The sequence below is a fragment of the Canis lupus genome, chromosome 4, assembly GCF_011100685.1.
Source record: "Canis lupus familiaris isolate Mischka breed German Shepherd chromosome 4, alternate assembly UU_Cfam_GSD_1.0, whole genome shotgun sequence".
In the NCBI taxonomy this organism is placed as follows: domain Eukaryota; kingdom Metazoa; phylum Chordata; class Mammalia; order Carnivora; family Canidae; genus Canis; species Canis lupus.
This window is the reverse complement of record NC_049225.1, coordinates 401,977-425,311: the sequence shown is the minus strand read 5'-3', so window position 1 is coordinate 425,311 and position 23,335 is coordinate 401,977. Positions and strand designations below refer to the sequence as shown.

At 44.9% G+C, this 23,335-nt stretch overlaps 1 protein-coding gene across 2 annotated transcripts; it reads right to left on the bottom strand.

Annotated features, from left to right (window-relative positions):
• Window positions 1–1,659: 1,659 nt before the first annotated feature.
• Window positions 1,660–22,982, bottom strand: IFIT3 (interferon induced protein with tetratricopeptide repeats 3). 2 transcript variants are annotated; one of them, XM_038533776.1, is made up of 2 exons: window positions 22,743–22,982; window positions 1,660–3,609 (listed from the first exon to the last, which is right to left on the bottom strand). In XM_038533776.1, the coding sequence occupies exons 1-2, from the start codon at window positions 22,745–22,747 to the stop codon at window positions 2,145–2,147; spliced, it is 1,470 nt and encodes a 489-aa protein (XP_038389704.1). In that variant the 5' UTR covers window positions 22,748–22,982; the 3' UTR covers window positions 1,660–2,144. The 2 variants fall into 2 exon arrangements, with proteins under 2 accessions (XP_038389704.1, XP_038389705.1); XM_038533777.1 differs by lacking the exon at window positions 22,743–22,982 and adding an exon at window positions 19,665–19,809.
• Between the last annotated feature and the right edge of the window lie 353 nt (window positions 22,983–23,335).

Below are 23,335 nucleotides of genomic sequence, written 5' to 3'. Positions count from 1 at the left end.
ATATTCCTCAAAATTTTCTGAGAGCCTAGTTCATTTCAGGCATACAGTTGTGAGTCAAGGAGTCAGGGTTCCTGATACCCTGGAGCTGATAAGCTTGAGGGGAGGAGCCCATGATTTCCCTTGTGGAGACTGACACCCACACACACAGTCCTCCAATACTCTCTTTTGTGGACAGCCCTGGAATCTGCTGGGACATGCTGTGTGGCCATCAGTCAAGCCTGCCCACAGCCTAGGTGGTAAAATGGCATAGGTCTAGAAGTTCTCAGTACCCACCAGTTTACTAGTTGGGTAAGTTTGGGTATGGCCCCACGTAGTAAGAAGGAGTAGATGTCTATGAAAACTAGCAATTTATGTTATTCCCTCTAGGTCTCCAGAGGCAGAGTTGTGTGAGGTCAGGGTTACATACAAGGAAGTGCAGATTGGGTATTCCCTTCAGACAATGGTAGATTGTAGATGCAGAGGCATCTTTTCAATAAAAATCATCTAGGCAGCAAAATAAATCATGGCATAGATATGTAGGTCAGGAGCCTCAATACCGTATGGGACTCTGAGCATGGGGGGACAGCCTGGGTGGTATCCATGATCCTCTTAGGAGTCAGCTGTGTGTCATTTCTGGGGATGAGATGAGGTATCCCTGTTGGGGAAACCTCCAATCTCCCTGATTACCACTACTATTCAGAATTTTTGTGTCCTTGAGCATGTGTGCTTGCACATAGATAGGCAGATCCTCAGCTAACCCCAAGCTGTAGCTATGGACAGTCTCCACCTTGCCCCCAGCTACCCTTCCATGCTCTTCCATGCTTTCAGTGTTGGTTTTCATTGTAATATTCCTTGTTTGGGCCCAGCAACTCCTCAGGAACCAGATACAAAAGATAGTGCTGCTCTAGGTTAAGGCTGGCCAGGAGTTAACAATTGACTGCTGGGCACTGGCTGCTCTCTCAGCCTTGTTGGAGCCAGCAGATAATTCAGGGATGGGGGGCACCCTCATCAAAGTCAGCTGTTTTTTTAGCCAATGTAACTTAGAAAGAACCTTCCCAGAATTCCCCTTCTATGTGAGTGAAGAGTCCAGTTTCTGAACTTTCCACTTACAAAGGAGATGGGAATGCCGGTCCCTCTGTCTTGTCTGGGAATTGGCACATAACAATCTTCCTCTGCACATAGACAATTGATGATACCAGTAGAAAAGCATATGAACACAGGCATTGTTGTGGGTTGAGGAGAGGTCGATAGAGCTCTCAGTAGACCTCTTAGCTGCATGATGGACAGCACTAAGGGTTTCTCCAGCTGGGAGGATACTTGAATATTTTCATTTGCTTTGGAAGGTGAAGATCCTTGTCTCTATAGCTAGCCTTGTACTGGTGCCCCTTACACATTGTTAGGGAGGCCACTGCCCAGGTATTTCTGGTTGCATAGCAACCCTGCTCAGTAGCAGTAGCTGCCAACTTGGCCATGGGCTCAGCCAAGGCCCCTGGACTAGAACAAGAGTCACAGCTCCCATGGCTAAAGGCAGGCCAGCTCCTCCTTGGTGCTAACATGGGGCATGTTGAGAATAGTATGGTATATGGCTGTAGCAATGACCCACTGTCCCTAGACAGTGTCCCAAAGAGAAATTTTAGGAATGAATATCACTCACAGTCACAATGCAAACCACACAATTGCTTTCTATCCTGAGTCAAGATTTTAAAATTTATTGTAGCATCACTGTCAAGAATACATATTTATCAGAGTATCACAATCAATTTATATAAACACAAGGCTGGAGCCAAGAGTAAGAGATAAAGTATATTCTAGGGTTAGTCAAAAGGTGGTCTTTCAGGGGTCCCACCCTGAAAGGCTAGATAGCAATGGGACAGGAGAGCTGTTGGCAGGCGGCAGCCAGCTGTTTGCCTTGGTAAACAGGGCAGAGATGGGGGATATCTGATGACCTGAGTGCAAACTAAGACTTAATCAGCATCACACAGCCCTGAAGCCGTTTCCACTGGTAATTGTGTATGTAGTAAGGCCTGCAGACTAGAAGGGTGTGCATGGCTGAGACTGACAGGGGAGACAGATATGAGGAAGCAACTCTACAAATGTCCTCTAAAGCCATCTCGGAGTGTCCTGGGTCCCTGGACAGTGCTCCTGTCCCTCCTCTGCATTTCAGCTCAGGGCTCAGGAGCTCTGAGAATGGGATTGCACGGGCCCTCACCCACTGCCTCACCACCTTCTTCAAGCTCAGAAGACAGCAGGAAAAAGCTGCCTATGCCTGTGGGGCTGTTCCTTAAGAGATAGCCCAGCTCCTTCTCATAACACTCAGCTGCTTGCAGTAGCTCTCCATTCAGCTTGTGTTTTAATCCTTGGAGATACCAAGAATTCGGTGCATTTTGTGGAAGCTGATTTCCAGCCATGTTCTGTGGTGAGTATTTTGTCTTTCCTTCCTCTGTTGATTTTGCTCTTGTGGGGAAATCCTCCAAATCATGTTGGGTAGCGGTGTCTTCAGACTTCCCCTTCCCCTGATGCCCCTGAAAATTGGGATAGTGCTGGTGGGGTTGTTGCCTCTCAGTGCTGGGGAGCTCCTTACTGCAAGCTACCTGATAATATGGTTCTGTTTCCAGGAGATCAGTGATATCAGCATATGCATACAGAGGATCTACTCCCTTCTCAATAGCTTTAATCACAAAGTCAATAGCACACTTCTTTAGATCTTCAATCTTTTCTCTGTTCCTACTAGCTTCACATCTTCCTGTATTCTGAATTTGTTTGACTTTTGCCCTATAGCAGCATGCAATCTGGTGATAGAGGTAACCATTGTTTGGAAGGGATTCCGATGCCCTTAGAAACAATTCAATAGCTTTGTCTAGGTCACCTTTTTTTTGGTAAAATGTGGCTGCATTACGAAGGACATCTGTTTGGCAAGGAGCGTTCTTCAAGGCCTCCAGAACCAGCTGCTCCCCGTCAGCTTCTTCATTCATCCTCTGTAATTTCAGGGCCAAGAGAACTTTGATGTACTGATTGTCATGATTCAGCTCAAGGGCCTGCTTCAGAATGTTGATGGAGACTGGCTTCTGTGGTTTATTATCCAGACAGTACATTGCTATGGCCAGTCCGGAAGCGAATTCTGGGTTGTTGGGCTTCTCTTCCAGAGCCTTCTCAAAACACACTTTGGCCCTTTCATTGTGATTTGCTCCACACTTTAGCCGTGTCCACCCTTCTTCGCAGTAGAGCTCAGAACACTCAATACTATATGGATTTGAAAACTTCTCACATACTTGTCTCACTTTGTCCACATAAATCTGAGCATCTGCAAATCTGCCCAGGTGATAGTAGACCCAGGCATAGTTACCCCAGGTGACCAGATTCCTAATTTCTGCTTGATCAGAGTGCTTCTGCTGGATCAGCTCCTCAGCCTGCCTTAGGCACTGCAGGGCTGCCTCGTTGTGACCACTTAAGTGTTTTATGTAGGCCAAAAAGTTGTACATTGTAGCTTTGAACTCAGTGTTTAAGAATTCAATCTGGTGACACACTGCATCTTCTAGATCAGGTGAGACACCATCTTTTTTAAGTAGGTTCCATGTGAAATGGCACTTCAGCTGTGGAAGGATTTTCTCCAGAGAATTCTTGTTGACCTCACTGTGGAGAAAATAAACATGGTCACTGTGATGTGCTCCTGCCAGGCACCTCACCCCGGGATGCAATTACAGGTTGATTTTGTGGGTCAGCTTGCCCAGGCTGTGGGATGCCCAGATGTCTAGTTAAACATGAGTTCTGGGTGCCTGTGACCATGTCCCCAAGAGAGATTAGCAGCTGACTCAGGAGAATGAGTGGAAGCAGACTGCCCTCCAGGAGTGGATGGGCACCACCCAGTCTGCTGAGGGCCTGAGTAGAACACAAAGGGAGGAAGTGTGAATTCTGTCTATCTGGCTGTGTGAGCTGGACATTGGTCTTCTCTCCTTAGACTGGAGCTTTTACTGTTGGCATTGCTGGTTCGCAGGCCTTCAGACTTGGACTAGAGCTTACGGCATTATACCTCTAGTTCTACCTTTGGAGTCTGACTAGAATTACATTATGGGCTCTCCTGGGTCTAAAGCTTGTGGACAGTGGACCATGGTTATGATCCTCAGCCTCCATAATCATGTGAGTCAACTCCTGATAACAAATCTCTCTTTTTCATTTTTTTGTGTGTACACACACACACACACACACACACACACATTTTAAACCAGCAGTAGGGAGAATCTTTAACCTTTATTTTACTGGAAAGTAGAGAAAAAAGTAGGCAAAATTAAGTATATGTAGAAATTGTTGTAGAAAGAATAAAAAGAGGGTTAAAATTCTCTGTGAGGAAAACCAAAAAATATGTCCAATTATATAAAGACTCTTGTATAAAGAAATGGGAATAAAGCTAAAGATCCAGCTCGGTTTTGCTATTGACAAATATACAAAGTCACAGAAAAAGCAGTTGGGGTAGAACATTGTAAGGCCACTATGTTTACCTGCCTACTTTTGATCTGAGCAAAGTTGATGGCTCTAGTGCAAGGCAGAACTGATGACAGGACAGCCAAGAGTTCTCCATCCCAGAGTCCATCCTGTCTTAACCTTCAGGTAGAATCTGAAGAAAAGGCCTTAGTGGAGGAGGAGGGGCAAGGTGGCGGAAGAGTAGGGTCCCCAAGTCACCCTGTTCCCACCAAATTACCTAGATAACCTTCAAATCATCCTGAAACTCTACGAATTTGGCCTGAGATTTAAAGAGAGACCACCTGGAACGCTACAGTGAGAAGAGTTCGCGCTTCTATCAAGGTAGGAAGACGGGGAAAAAGAAATTAAGAAACAAAGGCCTCCAAGGGGGAGGGGCCCCGCGAGGAGCCGGGCTGAGGCCGGGGCGAGTGTCCCCAGGACAGGAGAGCCCCGTCCCGGAGGAGCAGGAGCTGCACCAACCTCCCCGGGGGAAAGGGGCTCGCGGGGAGGTGGAGCAGGACCCAGGAGGGCGGGGATGCCCTCGGGCTCCGGGGACAGTAACAGCAACTGCGCCCCGGGAGAGTGCGCCGAGCTCCCTAAGGGCTGCAGCGCGCACGCGGGACCCGGAGCAGCTGGGGGGGCTCGGGGGCGGCTCCGCGGAGGGGGCTGCGGGGCGGGGCGCGAATCCAACAGCACAGGCCCGGGAGCCCAGGGCCCCGGGACACAGCCCAGGATCCGGCCTCCCCCGGGACAGGCAGAGGCCGGGAGGGCCCAGGACAGCAAGGACGCTCCTGCCCCAGCTGAGCAGATCAGCGGCCCCGCCCCGGAGCCTCCAGGCCCTGCAGACAGAGAGCTCCGGAGCTACTGCGGGGGCTGAATCCAGGGCTGCAGAGCTGCCCCGCCACTGCGGTTGTTCCTTCTGGGGCCTCACGGGGTAAACAACCCCCACTGAGCCCTGCACCAGGCAGGGGCAGAGCAGCTCCCCCAAGTGCTAACACCTGAGAATCACCACAACAGGCCCCTCCCCCAGAAGACCAGCTGGACGGACAAGTTCCAGGGGAAGTCAAGGGACTTAAAGTATACAGAAGCAGAAGATACTCCCCCGTGTTTTTTTCTTCTTCTTTTTTTTTCTTTTTGATTTCTGATTGCTTCCCCTACCCTTTTATTCACCTTTCTTTCTTTTTCTTTCTCTTTATCTTCTCTTTTTTCCTTTTTTTCTTCCTTTTTTCTTTTTTCTTTTTCTCTTTTCTTTCCTTCTCTCTCACTCTTTTTCTCCTTTTCCCAATAAAACTTGTTTTTGGCCACTCTGCACTGAGCAAAATGACTAGAAGGAAAACCTCACCTCAAAAGAAAGAATCAGAAACAGTCCTCTCTCCCACAGAGTTACAAAATCTGGATTACAATTCAATGTCAGAAAGCCAATTCAGAAGCACTATTATACAGCTAAGGTGGCTCTAGAAAAAAGCATAAAGGACTCAAGAGACTTCATGACTGCAGAATTTAGATCCAATCAGGCAGAAATTAAAAATCAATTGAATGAGATGCAAACCAAACTAGAAGTCCTAATGACGAGGGTTAACGAGGTGCAAGAATGAGTGAGTGACATAGAAGACAAGTTGACGGCAAAGAGGGAAACTGAGGAAAAAAGAGACAATTAAAAGACCATGAAGATAGATTAAGGGAAATAAACAACGGCCTGAGGAAGAAAAGCCTACGTTTAATTGGGGTTCCAGAGGGCGCCGAAAGAGACAGAGGGCCAGAATATGTATTTGAACAAATCCTAGCTGAAAACTTTCCTAATATGGGAAGGGAAACAGGCATTCAGATCCAAGGAAATAGAGAGATCCCCCCCTAAAATCAATAAAAACCGTTCAACACCTCGACATTTAATAGTGAAGCTTGCAAATTCCAAAGATAAAGAGAAGATCCTTAAAGCAGCAAGAGACAAGAAAGCCCTGACTTTTATGGGGAGGAATATTAGGGTAACAGCAGACCTCTCCACAGAGACCTGGCAGGCCAGAAAGGGCTGGCAGGATATATTCAGGGTCCTAAATGAGAAGAACATGCAACCAAGAATACTTTATCCAGCAAGGCTCTCATTCAAAATGGAAGGAGAGATAAAGAGCTTCCAAGACAGGCAGTAACTCAAAGAATATGTGACCTCCAAACCAGCTCTGCAAGAAATTTTAAGGGGGACTCTTAAAATTCCCCTTTAAGAAGAAGTTCAGTACAACAATCCACAAAAACAAGGACTGAATAGATATCATGGTGACACTAAACTCATATCTGTCAATAGTAACTCTGAACGTGAACGGGCTTAATGACCCCATCAAAAGGCGCAGGGTTTCAGACTGGATAAAAAAGCAGGACCCACCTATTTCTTGTCTACAAGAGACTCATTTTAGACAGAAGGACACCTAAAACCTGAAAATAAAAGGTTGGAGAACCATTTACCATTCGAATGGTCCTCAAAAGAAAGCAGGGGTAGCCATCCTTATATCAGATAAACTAAAATTTACCCCAAAGACTGTAGTGAGAGATGAAGAGGGACACTATATTATACTTAAAGGATCTATTCAACAAGAGGACTTAACAATCCTCAATATATATGCTCCGAATGTGGGAGCTGCCAAATATATACATCAATTATTAACCAAAGTGAAGAAATACTTAGATAATAATACACTTATACTTGGTGACTTCAATCTAGCTCTTTCTATACTCGATAGGTCTTCTAAGCAAAACATCTCCAAAGAAACGAGAGCTTTAAATGATACACTGGACCAGATGGATTTCACAGATATCTACAGAACGTTACATCCAAACTCAACTGAATACACATTCTTCTCAAGCGCACATGGAACTTTCTCCAGAATAGACCACATATTGGGTCACAAATCGGGTCTGAAACGATACCAAAAGATTGGGATTGTCCCCTGCATATTCTCGGACCATAATGCCTTGAAATTAGAACTAAATCACAACAAGAAGTTTGGAAGGACCTCAAACACATGCGCCTTTTGATGGGGTCATTAAGCCCGTTCACATTCAGAGTTACTATTGAGAGATATGAGTTTAGTGTCATCATGTTATCTATTCAGTCCTTGTTTTTGTGGACTGTTCCACTGAACTTCTTCTTAAAGGGGAATTTTAATTTTAAGAGTCCCCCTTAAAATTAAAATTTCTTGCAGAGCTGGTTTGGAGGTCACATATTCTTTGAGTTGCTGCCTGTCTTGGAAGCTCTTTATCTCTCCTTCCATTTTGAATGAGAGCCTTGCTGGATAAAGTATTCTTGGTTGCATGTTCTTCTCATTGAGGACCCTGAATATATCCTGCCAGCCCTTTCTGGCCTGCCAGGTCTCTGTGGAGAGGTCTGCTGTTACCCTAATACTCCTCCCCATAAAAGTCAGGGATTTCTTGTCTCTTGCTGCTTTAAGGATCATCTCTTTATCTTTGGAATTTGCAAGCTTCACTATTAAATGTCGAGGTGTTGAACGGTTTTTATTGATTTTAGGGGGGGATCTCTCTATTTCCTGGATCTGAATGCCTGTTTCCCTTCCCAGATTAGGAAAGTTTTCAGCTAGAATTTGTTCAAATACATATTCTGGCCCTCTGTCCCTTTCGGCGCCCTCGGGAACCCCAATTAAACGTAGGTTTTTCTTTCTCAGGCTGTCGTTTATTTCCCTTAATCTATCCTCATGGTCTTTTAATTGTTTGTCTCTTTTTTCCTCAGTTTCCCTCTTTGCTATCAACTTGTCTTCTATGTCACTCACTCGTTCTTCCACCTCGTTAACCCTCGTCGTTAGGACTTCTAGTTTGGATTGCATCTCATTCAATTGATTTTTAATTTCTGCCTGATTAGCTCTAAATTCTGCAGTCATGATGTCTCTTGAGTCCTTTATACTTTTTTCTAGAGCCACCAGTAGCTGTATAATAGTGCTTCTGAATTGGCTTTCTGACATTGAATTGTAATCCAGATTTTGTAACTCTGTGGGAGAGAGGACTGTTTCTGATTCTTTCTTTTGAGGTGAGGTTTTCCTTCTAGTCATTTTGCTCAGTGCAGAGTGGCCAAAAGCAAGTTGTATTGGGAAAAAGAGAAAAAGAGAGGAGAGAAAGAAGGAAAGAAAAGAGAAAGAGGAAAAAAAAGGGAAGAAAAAAAAACGAAAAGAAAAAAAGAGAGAAGAAAAAGAGAAAGAAAAAGAAAGGAGAAAAAAAGGGGGTGGGGGAAGGAAACAAATCAAAAAGCAAAACAAAACAAAACAAAACAAAACAAAAAAAAAAAAAGAAGAAGAACCACCGGGGAGTATCTTCTGATTCTGTGTACTTTAAGTCCCTTGGCTTGTCCTGGATTTGTCAGTCTAGCTGGTGTTCTGGGGGAGGGGCCTGTTGTGCTGATTTTCAGGTGTTAGCAGTTGGGGGAGCTGCTGTGCCCCCGCCTGGTGCAGGGCTCAGTGGGGGTTGTTTACCCCGTGAGGCCGCAGGAGGAACAGCCCCAGTGGCGGGGCAGCTCTGGAAACCTGGATTCAGCTCTGGCAGGAACTCAGTCTGCAGGGCCTGGAGGCTCCGGGGCGGGGCCGCTGATCTGCTCAGCTCGGGGCAGGAGCGTCCTGGGCCCTCCCGGCCTCTGCCTGTCCCGGGGGAGGCCGGATCCTGGGCTGTGTCCCGGCGCCCTGTGCTCCGGAGCCTGCGCTGTTGGATTCGCGCTCCCGGGCCGCGCAGCCCCCTCCGCGGAGCCTCCGCCCGAGCACTCCGAGCTGCTCCTGAAACCGCGCAGCCCCCTCCGCACGGAGCCTCTTCCTCTGCCCGAGCCCCTCCGAGCTGCTCCCGGGGCCGTCCAGCCCCCTCCGCGGAGCCGCCGCCCGAGCCCCTCCGAGCTGCTCCTGGAACCGCGCAGCCCCCTCCGCACGGAGCCTCTTCCTCTGCCCGAGCCCCTCCGAGCTGCTCCCGGGGCCGCGCAGCCCCCTCCGCGGAGCCGCCGCCCGAGCCCCTTTAGCTGCTCCGGGTCCCGCCGGGTCCCGCCGTGCTCGCTGCAGCCCTTAGGGAGCTCGGCGCACTCTCCTGGGCGCGCAGTTGCTCTGTTAGTGTCCTGGGGAGCCCGAGGGCATCCCCGCCCTCCTGGGTCCTGCTCCACCTCCCCACGAGCCCCTTTCCGCCCGGGAAGGTCGGTGCAGCTCCTGCGTCTCCGGGACGGGGCTCTCCTGTCCTGGGGACACTCGCTCCGGCCTCAGCCCGGCTCCTCGCGGGGCCCCTCCCCCTTGGAGGCCTTTGTTTCTTTACTTCTTTTTCCCCCGTCTTCCTACCTTGATAGAAGCGCGAACTCTTCTCACTGTTGCATTCCAGCTGGTCTCTCTTTAATTCTCAGGCTGAATTCATAGATTTTCAGGATGATTGGAAGGTTTTCTAGGTAATTTGATGGAGACAGGTGATTTGGGGACCCTACTCTTCCGCCATCTTGCCTGAGAACCCACAGCATCCATTCCTGATCAAAACTCTTCAGAGTGTAGGGATAGAGGGAACATTCCTCAACATCTTAAAAGCCATCTAAGAAAAGCCCACAACAAATATCATTCTCAATGGGGAAGCACTGGGAGCCTTTCCCCTAAGATCAGGAACAAGACAGGGATGTCTACTCTCACCACTGCTATTCAACATAGTACTGGAAGTCCTAGCCTCAGCAATCAGGCAACAAAAAGACATTAAAGGCATTCAAATTGGCAAAGAAGAAATCAAACTCTCCCTCTTTGCCGATGACATGATACTCTACATAGAAAACCCAAAAGTCTCCACCCCAAGATTGCTAGAACTCATACAGCAATTCGGTAGCGTGGCAGGATACAAAATCAATGCCCAGAAGTCAGTGGCATTTCTATACACTAACAATGAGACTGAAGAAAGAGAAATTAAGGAGTCAATCCCATTTATAATTGCACCCAAAAGCATAAGATACCTAGGAATAAACCTCACCAAAGAGGTAAAGGATCTATACCCTCAAAACTATAGAACACTTCTGAAAGAAATTGAGGAAGACACAAAGAGATGGAAAAATATTCTATGCTCATGGATTGGCAGAATTAATATTGTGAAAATGTCAATGTTACCCAGGGCAATTTACACGTTAATGCAATCCCTATCAAAATACCATGGACTTTCTTCAGAGAGTTAGAACAAATTATTTTAAGATTTGTGTGGCATCTGAAAAGACCCTGAATAGCCAGGGGAATTTTAAAAAGGAAAACCATAGCTGGGGGCATCAGAATGCCAGATTTCAAGTTGTACTACAAAGCTGTGGTCATCAAGACAGTGTGGTACTGGCACAAAAACAGACACAGAGATCAATGGAACAGAATAGAGAACCCAGAAGTGGACCCTGAACTTTATGGCCAACTAATTAGATAAAGGAGGAACGACTATCCATTGGAAGAAAGACAGTCTCTTCAATAAATGGTGCTGGGAAAATTGGACATCCACATGCAGAAGAATGAAACTAGACCACTCTCTTGCACCAGACACAAAGATAAACTCAAAATGGATGAAAGATCTAAATGTGAGACAATATTCCTTTAAAATCCTAGAGGAGAACACAGGCAACACCCTTTTTGAACTTGGCCACAGTAACTTCTTGCAAGATACATCCCTGAAGGCAAAAGAAAAAAAAGCAATAATGAACTATTGGGACTTCATCAAGATACGAAGCTTTTGCACAGCAAAGGATACAGTCAACAAAACTACAAGACAACGTACAGAATGGGAGAAGATATATGCAAAAGATGTATCAGATAAAGGGCTAGTTTCCAAGATCTATAAAGAACATTTTAAACTCAAACCCAAGGAAACAAACAATCCAATCATGAAATGGGCAAAAGACATGAAGAGAAATCTCACAGAGGAAGACATAGACATATCCAACAGGCACATGATAAAATGCTCCGCATCACTTGCCATCAGGGAAATACAAATCAAAACCACAATGAGATACCACCTCACACCAGTGAGAATGGGGAACATTAACAAGGCAGGAAACCACAAATGTTGGAGAGGATGCGGAGAAAAGGGAACCCTCTTGCACTGTTGGTGGGAATGTGAACTGGTGCAGCCACTCTGGAAAACCGTGTGGAGGTTCCTCAAACAGTTAAAAATATACCTGCCCTACGACCCAGCAATTGCACTGTTGGGGATTTACCCCGAAGATTCAGATGCAATGAAATGCTGGGACACCTGCACCCCAATGTTTCTAGCAGCAATGTCCATAATAGCCAAACTGTGGAAGGAGCCTCGGTGTCCATCGAAAGGTGAATGGATAAAGAAGATGTGGTTTATGTATACAATGGAATATTCCTCAGCCATTAGAAATGACAAATACCCACCATTTGCTTCAAAGTGGATGGAACTGGAGGGTATTATGCTGAGTGAAGTAAGTCAATCGGAGAAGGACAAACAGTGTATGTTCTCATTCCTTTGGGGAATATAAATAATAGTGAAAGGGAATATGAGGGAAGGGAGAAGAAATGTGTGGGAAATATCAGAAAGGGAGACAGAACATAAAGACTCCTAACTCTGGGAAACGAACTAGGGGTGGTGGAAGGGGAGGAGGGCGGGGGGTGGGGGTGAGTGGGTGACGGGCACTGAGGGGGATACTTGACGGGATAAGCACTGGGTGTTATTCTGTATGTTGGTAAATTGAACACCAATAAAAATTATTTTATTAAAAAAAAAAGAAAAGAAAAGGCCTTCGTGAAGCCTGAACTCTGGAGTAGGCTGACTGATTTCCTCTATTATGGTATCAGAAGAGTCTACTTCTTGGCCAGTAAACACATGGAAGAGTCTGGAACAACTGCCTTTAACAAATGCCTGTTCTGTCTCCCCAGTCTTGGTGGATGGGGCCTGCCATCACCTAGCAGTTTAAATGTACATATATGTATCTCCTACTAGTTCTGTTTTTCAGGAGAGTGCTGACTAATCCACCCCTAAAGTTTTTCTAGACAGTAGAGGAGGTACTCTTCCTCTTGCTTCCTGGCTTCACCTCCAATTGCTGTGGTCTGTACAAGAATCCGTGGAGCACGTCCCTTCCAGTGTGCGGGCAGACATGCAGGGCAATTGGGGTGGATGGGAGGAGAGCACAGCAGGGAGAGGTACTGGGATCTCTTGTCCCACTCCATTAGAAGTCACTGCTCAGCCTTCACATTCTGGGCTAGTTTGATGCAGCTATCCAGCGACCCTCTATAGGGCCACTCCTTTGTGTCACTTGGTTAGTTTTGAAGGATGCTAAGAAAAATAAAAGTTAGTTATCCTGGTCCTTTGGCCTAGGAGCTCCCAGACTGGTTAGAAGGAGCCATAGAGGGGCCCCTGGGTGGTTTACTTGGTTAAGCATCTGCCTTCAGATTAGGTCATAACCTTGGGGTCCTGGGATGCAACCCCATGTCAGGCTCCCTGCTCAGTGGGGAGTCTTCTTCTCCCTCTTCTGCTGCCTGCAGCTCCCCCTGCTTGTTCTCTCTCTGTGTCTCTCTCTCTCTCTCTCTCTCTCTCTGTCAAATAGATAAATAAATAACATCTTATTTTAGTTTTTATTTATTTTTATTTTTAATAAGAGCCATGTAGAGAAACAAAATGTCAGGGGTGTTTGCCACCATACTGTGAGACTGAGCCTTCCCCTTCAGCATCTCCACCATCTCCCTACAGTCACACACACAGACCCCTGGAGGTTCAGTTTCAGCCTGATTTATGCAGTCTCCTTGACACAGGCCAGATCCCCAGACAGAATGAATTTGTTTTGAGAAACAAACAAAATTGACAAATTTGAGCTTTGTAGTTGGAGGACACCAAGAGAGACCATTTGCTTTATTTAGTTAAATAAGTTATGGAGTTCTCAAAGTGTGTTCTCATGTCAATATTTGCCTGGGGCTTGGGAGGTGTTTTATTGAGTTGTGTTCCTTCTTTCTTACCAGTAGGTTCCATGAGATTGGAAAGAAGCTCCAAAAATCATGAAACTCAGTTACTGTTCCTAGTTTCAGATTTCACATACTAGCACAACTTCAGAAAAAAGGTTATGAGCCAAATAGATCTGCCAGCTTATTTGGCAAAACAATGACATTGGGAGAAAATGTATCCCAAAAGATACCAACCACCTATGCTCACCAACACTATTAAAAAGAAAGAGAGAGAGAGAGAGAGAGAGAGAGAGAAGGAAAGAATCATTTTTATCATCACTGAAGAAGTAAAAAATATAATCAGAATGAAGGGAAGTCCTTTAACTGGTCAAAATACATTTTGCTCACTGAGGAGCCAGTGAGTTTATTTGCAGTTTCCTATGGATCAGCACCAGCCCACACACCACTGATGCAAACGCTCTGCTCTAGCTTCTGTGTTTCTCTGGCAAAGCTCATGTAAGCCAAAGACACAGAGGCGAGAGAATTGACTCAAGGCAAAGGAAGAGGGGGATGTTGCTATCTATCTAGATATGTTTTTATGTGTGGGCCTCTAGTCTTGGTAGTCTTTTCCATTCTCTTGGTCCCTGGCTAGAGAACCACAATGCCATTGTCTTTTGTCTCCATTCTAGGGCTTTCCAATTTGGCTTCACCTGGTGATTCTAGCTGCCCTGTTTGAAGGACTAGAGATCATAACTCAGGGTAGCAATTATTAGAAAAGTTATATTAAGAGAAAATTACAAAGATGATTACTGAACAAATATGTTTATAACTGTTATGCAATTAAGGACTGATAAAGTCATTTCCATGTTTCAAGATTAGTTAACTTTGCTGATTGCCCAATTAGGGCATGTAGAGAGAAGAGGGAAGGCACGAGTTTCAGATCAGTAGAATGTATCTGTAGGGTTAGGTGCCTGGAAATGATAGGTGAACATTCTAAGGATTGGTAGAGAGTATTCATCTAGCTTCTCAGTAAGCCTACAGAAGGGCGGGTGACTTTGGATGTTTTTGCTGCAACAAAACCAGAAACCACCTTGCCAGTTTGATAACACTTTCTTATTTTTCCCCATGGTGGTGATGCAGGTTGACATATCAGTAAACCAGAGGGATCTTACCAGACTACATTTCTAAGCAGTTACTGATAAAGATTCTCTCTCCAAGATGAAACATATTCTAACCCTGTCATATATAAGCTCTAGGAGATTGCAGTGGCTCATGATGTGTAAGGCAAGCAGAAAAACTCACTCAATGTTACTGAACCCATAAGAGAGCCTTGTGGATTGAACTCTTACAGATATTCCATCCATACCACCACTTTATGAATGCTAGAGCTGGCCATGCTAAGAAATTTATGGTAACAAAGGGCAGTTTATTCAGGGAGATAGCCAACTATTTAAGTGGCTTCATAATTATAAAATCTATTGAAAACTGATATTAAATTGGTATCATAAGCCTTCCTCTGTAGGTTTTGAATTTGATTAGATATTCAATACCTGATACCCTCCCCACCACCCCGAAGTAAAATTTGGTGCAAAGTATATTGGACAGGGAGTCCTGATATCTTGATAAGAAGAAACATGAGGGCAGCCTGGGTGGCTCAGCGGTTTAGCGCCTGCCTTCAGCCCAGGGTGTGATCCTGGAGACCCGATCCCCCCGTCGGGCTCCCTGCATGGAGCCTGCTTCTCCCTCTGCCTGTGTCTGTGCCTCTCTCTCTCTGTATCTCTCATGAATAAATAAATAAAATCTGAAGAAGAAGAAGAAGAAGAAGAAGAAGAAGAAGAAGAAGAAGAAGAAGAAGAAGAAGAAGAAGAAGAAGAAGAAGAAGGAGAAACTTAGAGCTGGCATTCAGGAGATTTGCCCTAAAATGCCATTGCCTTGGTAGGTAAATTGCTTATAAATGCAATATGATTAAAAGATAAAGTTCTTAAAAAATAACTATAACTACCATAATTTGTTAATATATAGACAATGTAAAAAGATACAGATTGTGACATCAGAAACACAAATGTCAGGGCAGGAGGATTAAAAAGGTATGCATTCAAACTTTAGTTATAGCAGCGCCTGGGTGGCTCAGTGGTTGAGCATCTCCTTGGGCTCAGGTTGTGATCCTGGGGTCCTGCGATCAAATTCCACATTGGGCTCCCTGCAGGGAGCCTGCTTCTCCCTAAGTCATAGAGCCTATGTCTCTGCCTCTCTGTGTGTCTCATGAGTAAATAAATAAAATAAAAAACCCTAAGTTATATACTTAAAATAGTTTGTTATAAATATAAGATGCTTTATTTGAGTGTCACGGTAACCACAAAGGAAAAATATGTATTAAATACACAAGAAGGTAAAGAGAAAAGAATACAAGCATGCTACTAATACAGAAAAGCATTAAATCACAGAGGGAGTAAGGGAATTGGAAGGAAGCAAAGGGATTGTCAAGTGGGGAGAAAACAATGAACAAAAGGACAATAATAAGTCTATAAGTATCCAAAATTGCTTCACATATAAATGAGCTAAATTCTCCAATCAAAAAACATAGAATGGTTGAATGCATATAAAAGAACACATGCTGCCTTCTGCTTTTGGGACACACACACACACACACACACACGGAAAAGGAGGGGACGCAAAGGTATTTCATGCAAACCAAAGAAAGCAGCGGTAGCTACACTTATATTGGACAAAATGGACTTCAAGTCAAAGAGGGAAGGAAAGTCATTGTATAATGACAAAGCAGTCAGTCCCAGAATAGGATGTTTATGCACCTAAGTATATAAAGCAAATATTAATAGACCTGCAGGGGGATAGATAACAATACAGTAACAGCAGGGGACTGTCACATCCCTTTCCAACAGTGGATAGATTCTCCAGACAGAAAATGAATAAAGAAACATGGGACTTAAACAACACTATAGACCAAATGAACTTAGATATTCACAGAACACTCCATCCAACAGCAGCAAAATACACAGTCCTCTGAAGTGCACATGGAACATTATCTAGGACAGATCCTATGTTAGGCCACAAAGCAAATCTTAAAATTTAAGAAGCCTGAAGTCAAATCAGGCATCTTTTCTTTTCTTTGTTTTTTTAATATTTATTTATTTATTTATTTATTTATTTTAGAGAAAGAGAGAGCGCGTGTGAGGAGGAGCAGAGGGAGAGGGAGAGAGAGAATCTCAAGCAGACTTCCTGCTGAGTGCAGAGCCTGACATGGGGCTCAGTCCCACCACCCTGAGATCATGACCTGAGCCAAAAACCAAGTCAGATACTCAACCCACTGAGCCACCTAGGTGCCCCCACTTGTCTTTTTTAAAACTAACACCCATTTGCCAAGGCTTCCTCACTTACTAATTTAGCTCATATGTGTTTTTCAAAGTTGCTCTAAACACTCTTTGTATGTATATGTATGAAATTTATGAAATTACTGAGCAATAATTAAATTCAGATATTTAAAGGGAAAAAAAGCAAGCAGGTAGGATGACTGTTGCAGAAACTTGATAAAGAGAATGTCTAAGTTCAGGTGAAACATGGAGAGTTGAATGCCCTTCCTATCTGGAGATTCTGTGTCTAGAAAAACCCTGGGAGGTGGGAGTCCCTCTGGCCCAGGAAGAGACTTCTCATGGCCTCCAGCTGCAGCCATGAGGTTTTTCTGGCCAAAGCAGATAAAACCAGCAGTACCAGTCCTTAGGAAATACCTGGATTTAACCCACGGATACTCTGTGCTTCTCCCACTCATCTCCCTGGGTGGTGACAGCCTGTTGGCATTACCCACAGACCCCAGCGTAGATGCTACTTCTTCCAGGGCCTAGTCAAAGCCGTTACTTGAGTAGAATCTTGAAATCTTTGGAAAGAGTTCTTACCTCATATGATAAGAATAGGAGTTTCCAGGGAATTACTGAGGCAGCTTATACCAAGGGATACTCTAGTTATGCTCCTGTTGACCTTGTGCAGGGACAGGCAGACCTCATGCCCAATGAGTTGGTCAGAACAGGCACAACCCAGGGAGCCCATCACTTCAGAAAGTGAGCCAAAGAACTCTCCAGAGCAGTGCTTTGACGTGCACAGGGGCCAAGTCACCCAAAGACCTTGTACAAATACAGACCTGGATCTGTAGGGGGTTGTTAAAAAGGCAGCATCCCACCCCTACTGGATCCAGGTCTGCATTTGTACCAGGTCTTCGGATGATTTGGCTCACACCACACTGTGAGTGAGCAGTAAGGCTCCAAGAAGACTTCCCTTTTTGGCAGAGATTGCCAGTGGCCAGTTTTTCATCTTAAAACAGCCCCTAAATGGGCAAGTCTTACTTTGTATCAAAGTTCTTCTGATATAGTTTCATAATGCAGATTCGATTCCTAGTCAGGGAACCAAATGATGTAGTTTTGGGATATAGGTGAAGTTTGATGGGGTGAGGTTCAGAGCCAAGGGCCAAGAAAGAATTCTTGAGTCTTCGGTGCAAAAAAAAAAAAAAAAAAAAGTCTTCGGTTTTATTCAAGCCCCGGGGGAGGAGGGGGTGCGGACAGGACCCATGGGCAGGAAAAGCTGCCCTGGGGTTGTGGGTGCCTGATTATAGACTTTGGGGTTGGGGGAAGGTAAAGATAAAGGAAGTTTCAAAAAGATTTTCATATCTTACAGGATATCAGAGCCTTGCCATAGTCAGTTAGGGTTGTTTTCCCTTCTAGCAAGTCATTAACATTAAGATAGTTGAGAGCTTCCTGGAGGAACAGGACACTCTAACAGCTTCAAGTATCCATCAATGGGCTGCAGGTTATAAGGACATTTAATTTTATCTACATTTCCTTTTGAAAGCTAGGTTATTGATAAAAATGCTTTGTTCTCATGAATTACTAAGACATTGGTAAACTGAGGGAGATTCATATCTTGTAGGATTGTGATCTCTATAGTCAACTATTTGTTTTTTCCTTTCCTTAGCTTTAGGGCAGCCAGGAGTGCCTGAGGAATGTCACCCAAATCCCACCTGGGGGGTGGGTGCTGGGTGTCTGCTCTGCTTTCTCCTCAGCTTGACTTCTGCTTCCTCATCATTTCCCATGCCACCCCATCTCCACTCACTTTGGATGTCCTTCACTCATATTTACATACAAACAATGGAGGGAACATTTAATGTGTAGGTAAGGTACCTGTGGTCCTCTTTAAATATGTTTTTTTTTTTTCTAGGCCTTGTTTCTGATCTGGATTTCAGAATGCAGGGCCTGCTAATTTGCATTCTATCAGAGGACTCAGATCTGTTGGGATACAGGCCATCTGCTACCATTTGGGATACCTGTGGATGATGTCAGATCAGTAAGAGGATGCCTAAGGTAGACACTACCAGTCCAGAAAAATTGTTTTCTACTGCTATAGGTTCTTTGGCTAGTCTTAATAGTTAAATTGACATGACAGATGAGCAGGAAAGAAAAAAATCCATTTCGTATGTGTAGGAGCCCCATTAAAGTATAAGACCCAGAGGCAGGCAGGTAGGTGAGGCTCAGGTTTCATCTTCAGCTGACTGAATGGGGGTCTGGAAATTCAAAGCAATGAGGAGGGATTCCCAGGAAAACCAGTGCAGATGGTTGATAATCTACCTTTGTCCTGCTGTGCAAGCAAGTCTCTCAGATAAAAAGTTATTTCTGATAACAGCAGCCTTTGCGGGGAGGCCCCACATCTAAATTCTTTCAGGCAGTTAAGGGAGTGGTAAAAGTTTTCCAGGAGTCTGCTGGGTCTCGATTGCCTTTGGCTCAAAATAACTGACAAGCCAAAGTGGCACATTTTTGGGTGGTATTTCTTCCTTCCCTTTAACATATTTCTCAGTTCTGAAAGAGCAAGTTCCTGGGCAAAAGCAACCTCATTATGAACTGGAGTTTTGCAGTGCTGACTTAGTGTTTAGCACATTTGCAGAGAACTAAGCATGCTTTTGAAAGAACCACAGCTACCACAAGAAAACCCACTGATTTAGCCTTTTCACAGGAGAAACAAAAGAGGGACCTGGACCTCCAGTAACTATTCTGGGGGGGCCCCAGCCCTTTTGATGGGATTGTGCCAAAGGGATCTGAGCATGCTTTCCCTTTGGGCTCTCTCAGCTCCTGTCCTTCCCATCTGCCAGTTCCAGCTCCCCTGGGAACACTTCCTTCAGTGTCTGTAAATCAGACATGGCCACAGAACTAAAAATGCATGCGCTGTTAAGATACCTTTACTATCAAATTAGATAAATATGTATTTAATCTATAAGCAAGCCCTGAATCAGCATAGTTCAGGAAGCTGCATGCAAGAACAAGATTTGTGAGAAATTCTCAACTTTCTATTAGAAAAGTAGGGCATATTTACCGCATGTTGGCTATTTCTCTCAATTCTGAAAAGCTGGGGTCCAGGCTGATTTTCTTTCTCCTTGTGGATGGGAAGCAAATGCCAAAAGGCTTTTACCCAGAAAGCTAGCCCTGAGGTCTGTGCTTTTATCAAACAGGAAATGACAACGAAACTGATGCCATGCTATCTAGATTCCCTTCGAGGAGAAACTGAAACTGAATGTGTCAGAGCTGAGGTCACCCTCCCCTGGGAACAGGGCTCCTCACAAACTGGAGGTTTGAGAAAAGGCATTATATATCCAGGCCCTATTCCCAGAGCTTCTGTTGAAGTCTGGGGGTGGGCTTGGGCTCAGGAATCTGCATTTGTACAAGCCCCTGGGAACTCTGTACCTGCAGAAGCCCTTGTACCACATTTTGAGAAGCATCCTTTCAAGAGGATTTTGAAAAGCGGTTTCCCATGTACCTGTCAGAGATAATGTAGTGTATTAACCGGTGAGTCAGGCAATCTAGAATAGAGAATGACCACAAGACATCTGGATTTCTATCTGTCACCAGCTCTGGAATATTTCTTACATGGTGTCCTAAGCCTCATTTACTTATATTCAAAATGGCCTTGAATGAATTTACTTTTTCCTTCTATCCAAATTATAGGAAACTATGCCCTGGGGAGATCCACTTTTTCGTTCATCTAGGGTATGGCACTGTGCACTTTACAGAGTGAGTCTCTGCCAAAGACAGTGGTCCTTGTTCTCCAAATTGGGATCCTGAGGGCCCAGACCTTTTAGTCCTTTCTAATCCTCTAAAGTGAGCATCATGGGGATCCCTGGGTGGCGCAGCGGTTTAGCGCCTGCCTTTGGCCCAGGGCGTGATCCTGGAGACCTGGGATCAAATCCCATGTCGGGCTCCCGGTGCATGGAGCCTGCTTCTCCCTCTGCCTGTGTCTCTGCCTCTCTCTCTCTCTCTCTCTGTGACTATCATAAATAAATAAAAAAAAAAATTAAAAAAAAAAATAAAGTGAGCATCATGAAAAGCATTAAGACAGTCCATCATTAAGACACTCCACCCTCTTGGGCTTTACACACAGAGCTATGAGATGCCTAGCACTAATGATCCTGCTCCTACATCTAATCTCCTGGGCAAGTAACTCGCCCTCTGGACCCCAGTTTGCTCATCTAGAAAATGAGACTAATAAAAAAAAAATCACAGTTCTTCCTTCCTAGGGCTACTGGGATGGCAATATGAACATGTAAAGGACTTAACAGAGTGGCACTACCAACTGCTGACCACGCAGACATTGTTACCACCACCACAATCACTGGCATATTCATGCTGTAGTTTTAAGTGAATTTTTTGTGGGGCAGAGGAGGGAACCCATCAGCCAGCCAGCAGGTGCTGGGGTCTCCTCAAGTGCTTTTCCACTTTGGCAATTTTCAGCCCAGCTGGGGAGAAGCAGCCCCACTTGCCCCTGTCCTTACAGTCTCTGCAAACAGGGCAGCTTGATGTGGACATCAGTTTACCAGGGTCCAAGAGCCCTCTGCACTCCCAGACTTCCTCAGGTCAGTGGCTCTGAACACACTCAAACACAGGTCACCATAAAGCTTCTTGGGCAAACTGGCTAACAAGGCGCTGGGCAGGGCCAAGGTTTCTGGTCAACTCTACTCATGGAGATAAATGTTTAGAAAAATGTAACCCGAGGCACTTGATAGTGACTTCCTCTTAGCCAGCACATCCCCAAATATAAGCCACAGAGCACTTGGGAGCCTGGGGTGGGGGGTGTGTGGGGGGTCTTTCTTAATCCTCACTCCCTGAGTGGTCACTGGGGTCCCCAAGGGTGTTTGATGGGAACAGCTTGTTCTTCTCTTAGCTCCATCTAATGGCAGGACTTAAGGATATCTACATGCATTTTAAAAAGCCAAATTTGTGAGGCACCTGGGTGGCTCAGTGGTTGAGTGTCTGCCTTTGGCTTAGGTCATGATCCCAGGTCGAGTCTCCCCTTTGCCTATGTCTCTGCCTTTCTCTCTGTGTCTCTCATGAATAAATAAATAAAATCTTAAAAAAAAAAAGAAATAAAAAACCAAGTTTGCTAAGATTATACTTTACATACAATAAAATGCACGCATTTTCAGTGTAGAGCTTGGTGAATTTTGACAGGTGTATATACCCAAGCAACCACCACCACTATCTCCTTATAGACTTTACATCATCCCCAAAGATTCCCCAGTGTACCTTCCTAGCCAGCCCCAACCCCCTCTCCCATCCAGGCAACCACTGACCTGCTTTCCATCACTAGAGATTACACCAGTATTTTTTTTTTATTGGTGGTCAATTTGCCAACATATAGAATAACACCCAGTGCTCATCCCATCAAGTGCCCCCCTCAGTGCCCGTCACCCAGTTACCCCCACCCCCCGCCCACCTCCCCTTCCACCACCCCTAATTTGTTTCCCAGAGTTAGGAGTCTCTCAGAGATTACATCAGTATTAAAAAAGATTAGGTCACTATGTTTTGAAGAGAGATTGGTTACTGCTCCTCAGCTCTCAGCAGAGAAATAAAAACAAACCCTAAGCTTCTTGTTTTGTTTTCCTATAAGATTTCTGGGAAAATGCCCATCTGTAAGAATTGTTTCTTCTAGTTCCCACCTTGGACTGACCCAATGTTTCAGAGCAAAATTCCTCTCAGCAGAAGTTGAGTTTGCAGTACTAATTCCATCTTTAATAATATCTGCTGAAAAGAAATACTTTTTTTCAAAACAGCAAGAAGAAAGCCCCTTAGTCCTTTCAAAGGAAACAACCACCAAAAAGCCCATAAAGAGTAAATCCCCACAAGGTATAACTTTGAATCTGCAAACTGTGCTCCAGTGGGTCTGACATTCCTGCAAGCCTTTCTGTCATCCAGACTCCCAGCTAGAAGCTCCACAAGCCTGAGTGGAGTGTGTCCACCAGAAAAAAAAACAAACCCACAGACATAGGAAGTGCCCCCACTTAGAAAGGCAGGCTGCATCCAAGAGCAGCCACCTACACAGGACCCTGCCTGCACCCAGAGCTGCCTTTACAACCTGCATCCGAGATCAAGGGCGCTGACACATTCCTGTGTCACTGACCTCATGTCTGCAACTGCTCCTCTTCCAAACTGAAAACCGGGGTCCAAGCAGATTCCTTCTGAAATTTCCCGAGTCTGCCTCAAATCAGCGCTGGAGCAGCTATATAAGGGGCTTGCGGGAGGCCATCAGCTAATGTTTTCTCTCCCTTTCTGAGCCATTGCCTCAGTGAAAGGGAAGGGAAGTGGAAAGTGAAACTGATTCAGCCTGAGAGGAGGAAAAGAAGACTTATGGGGGCAATCTGTGATGACTCAGTCTGAGCAAGTCGAGCATGTCGTTTAAAAACGTGACCCTGAAACTTACAGTTGGAGAGAACGTGAAAGCACTCCCTGAATCTGACCATAAATCTAATCTAGGGCAAGTCCCAAGAAAGGGCTTTCTTTTCTTGCAAGTGAACATTTTGTTTATTCTTTTTGAAAACAGCAACAAAAAAACCTGTTAAAAATAATAAAATCATTATTATTAATTATTAATCACAGGTACAAGACACAGGAAAAATATTATTTAAATAAATTATTTTTCTATTGAAAATGAAAAGAATAATGAAAAACCTAGAATGAGAAAACACAAAATATAAATGTTCTGGTGTTTTGTGG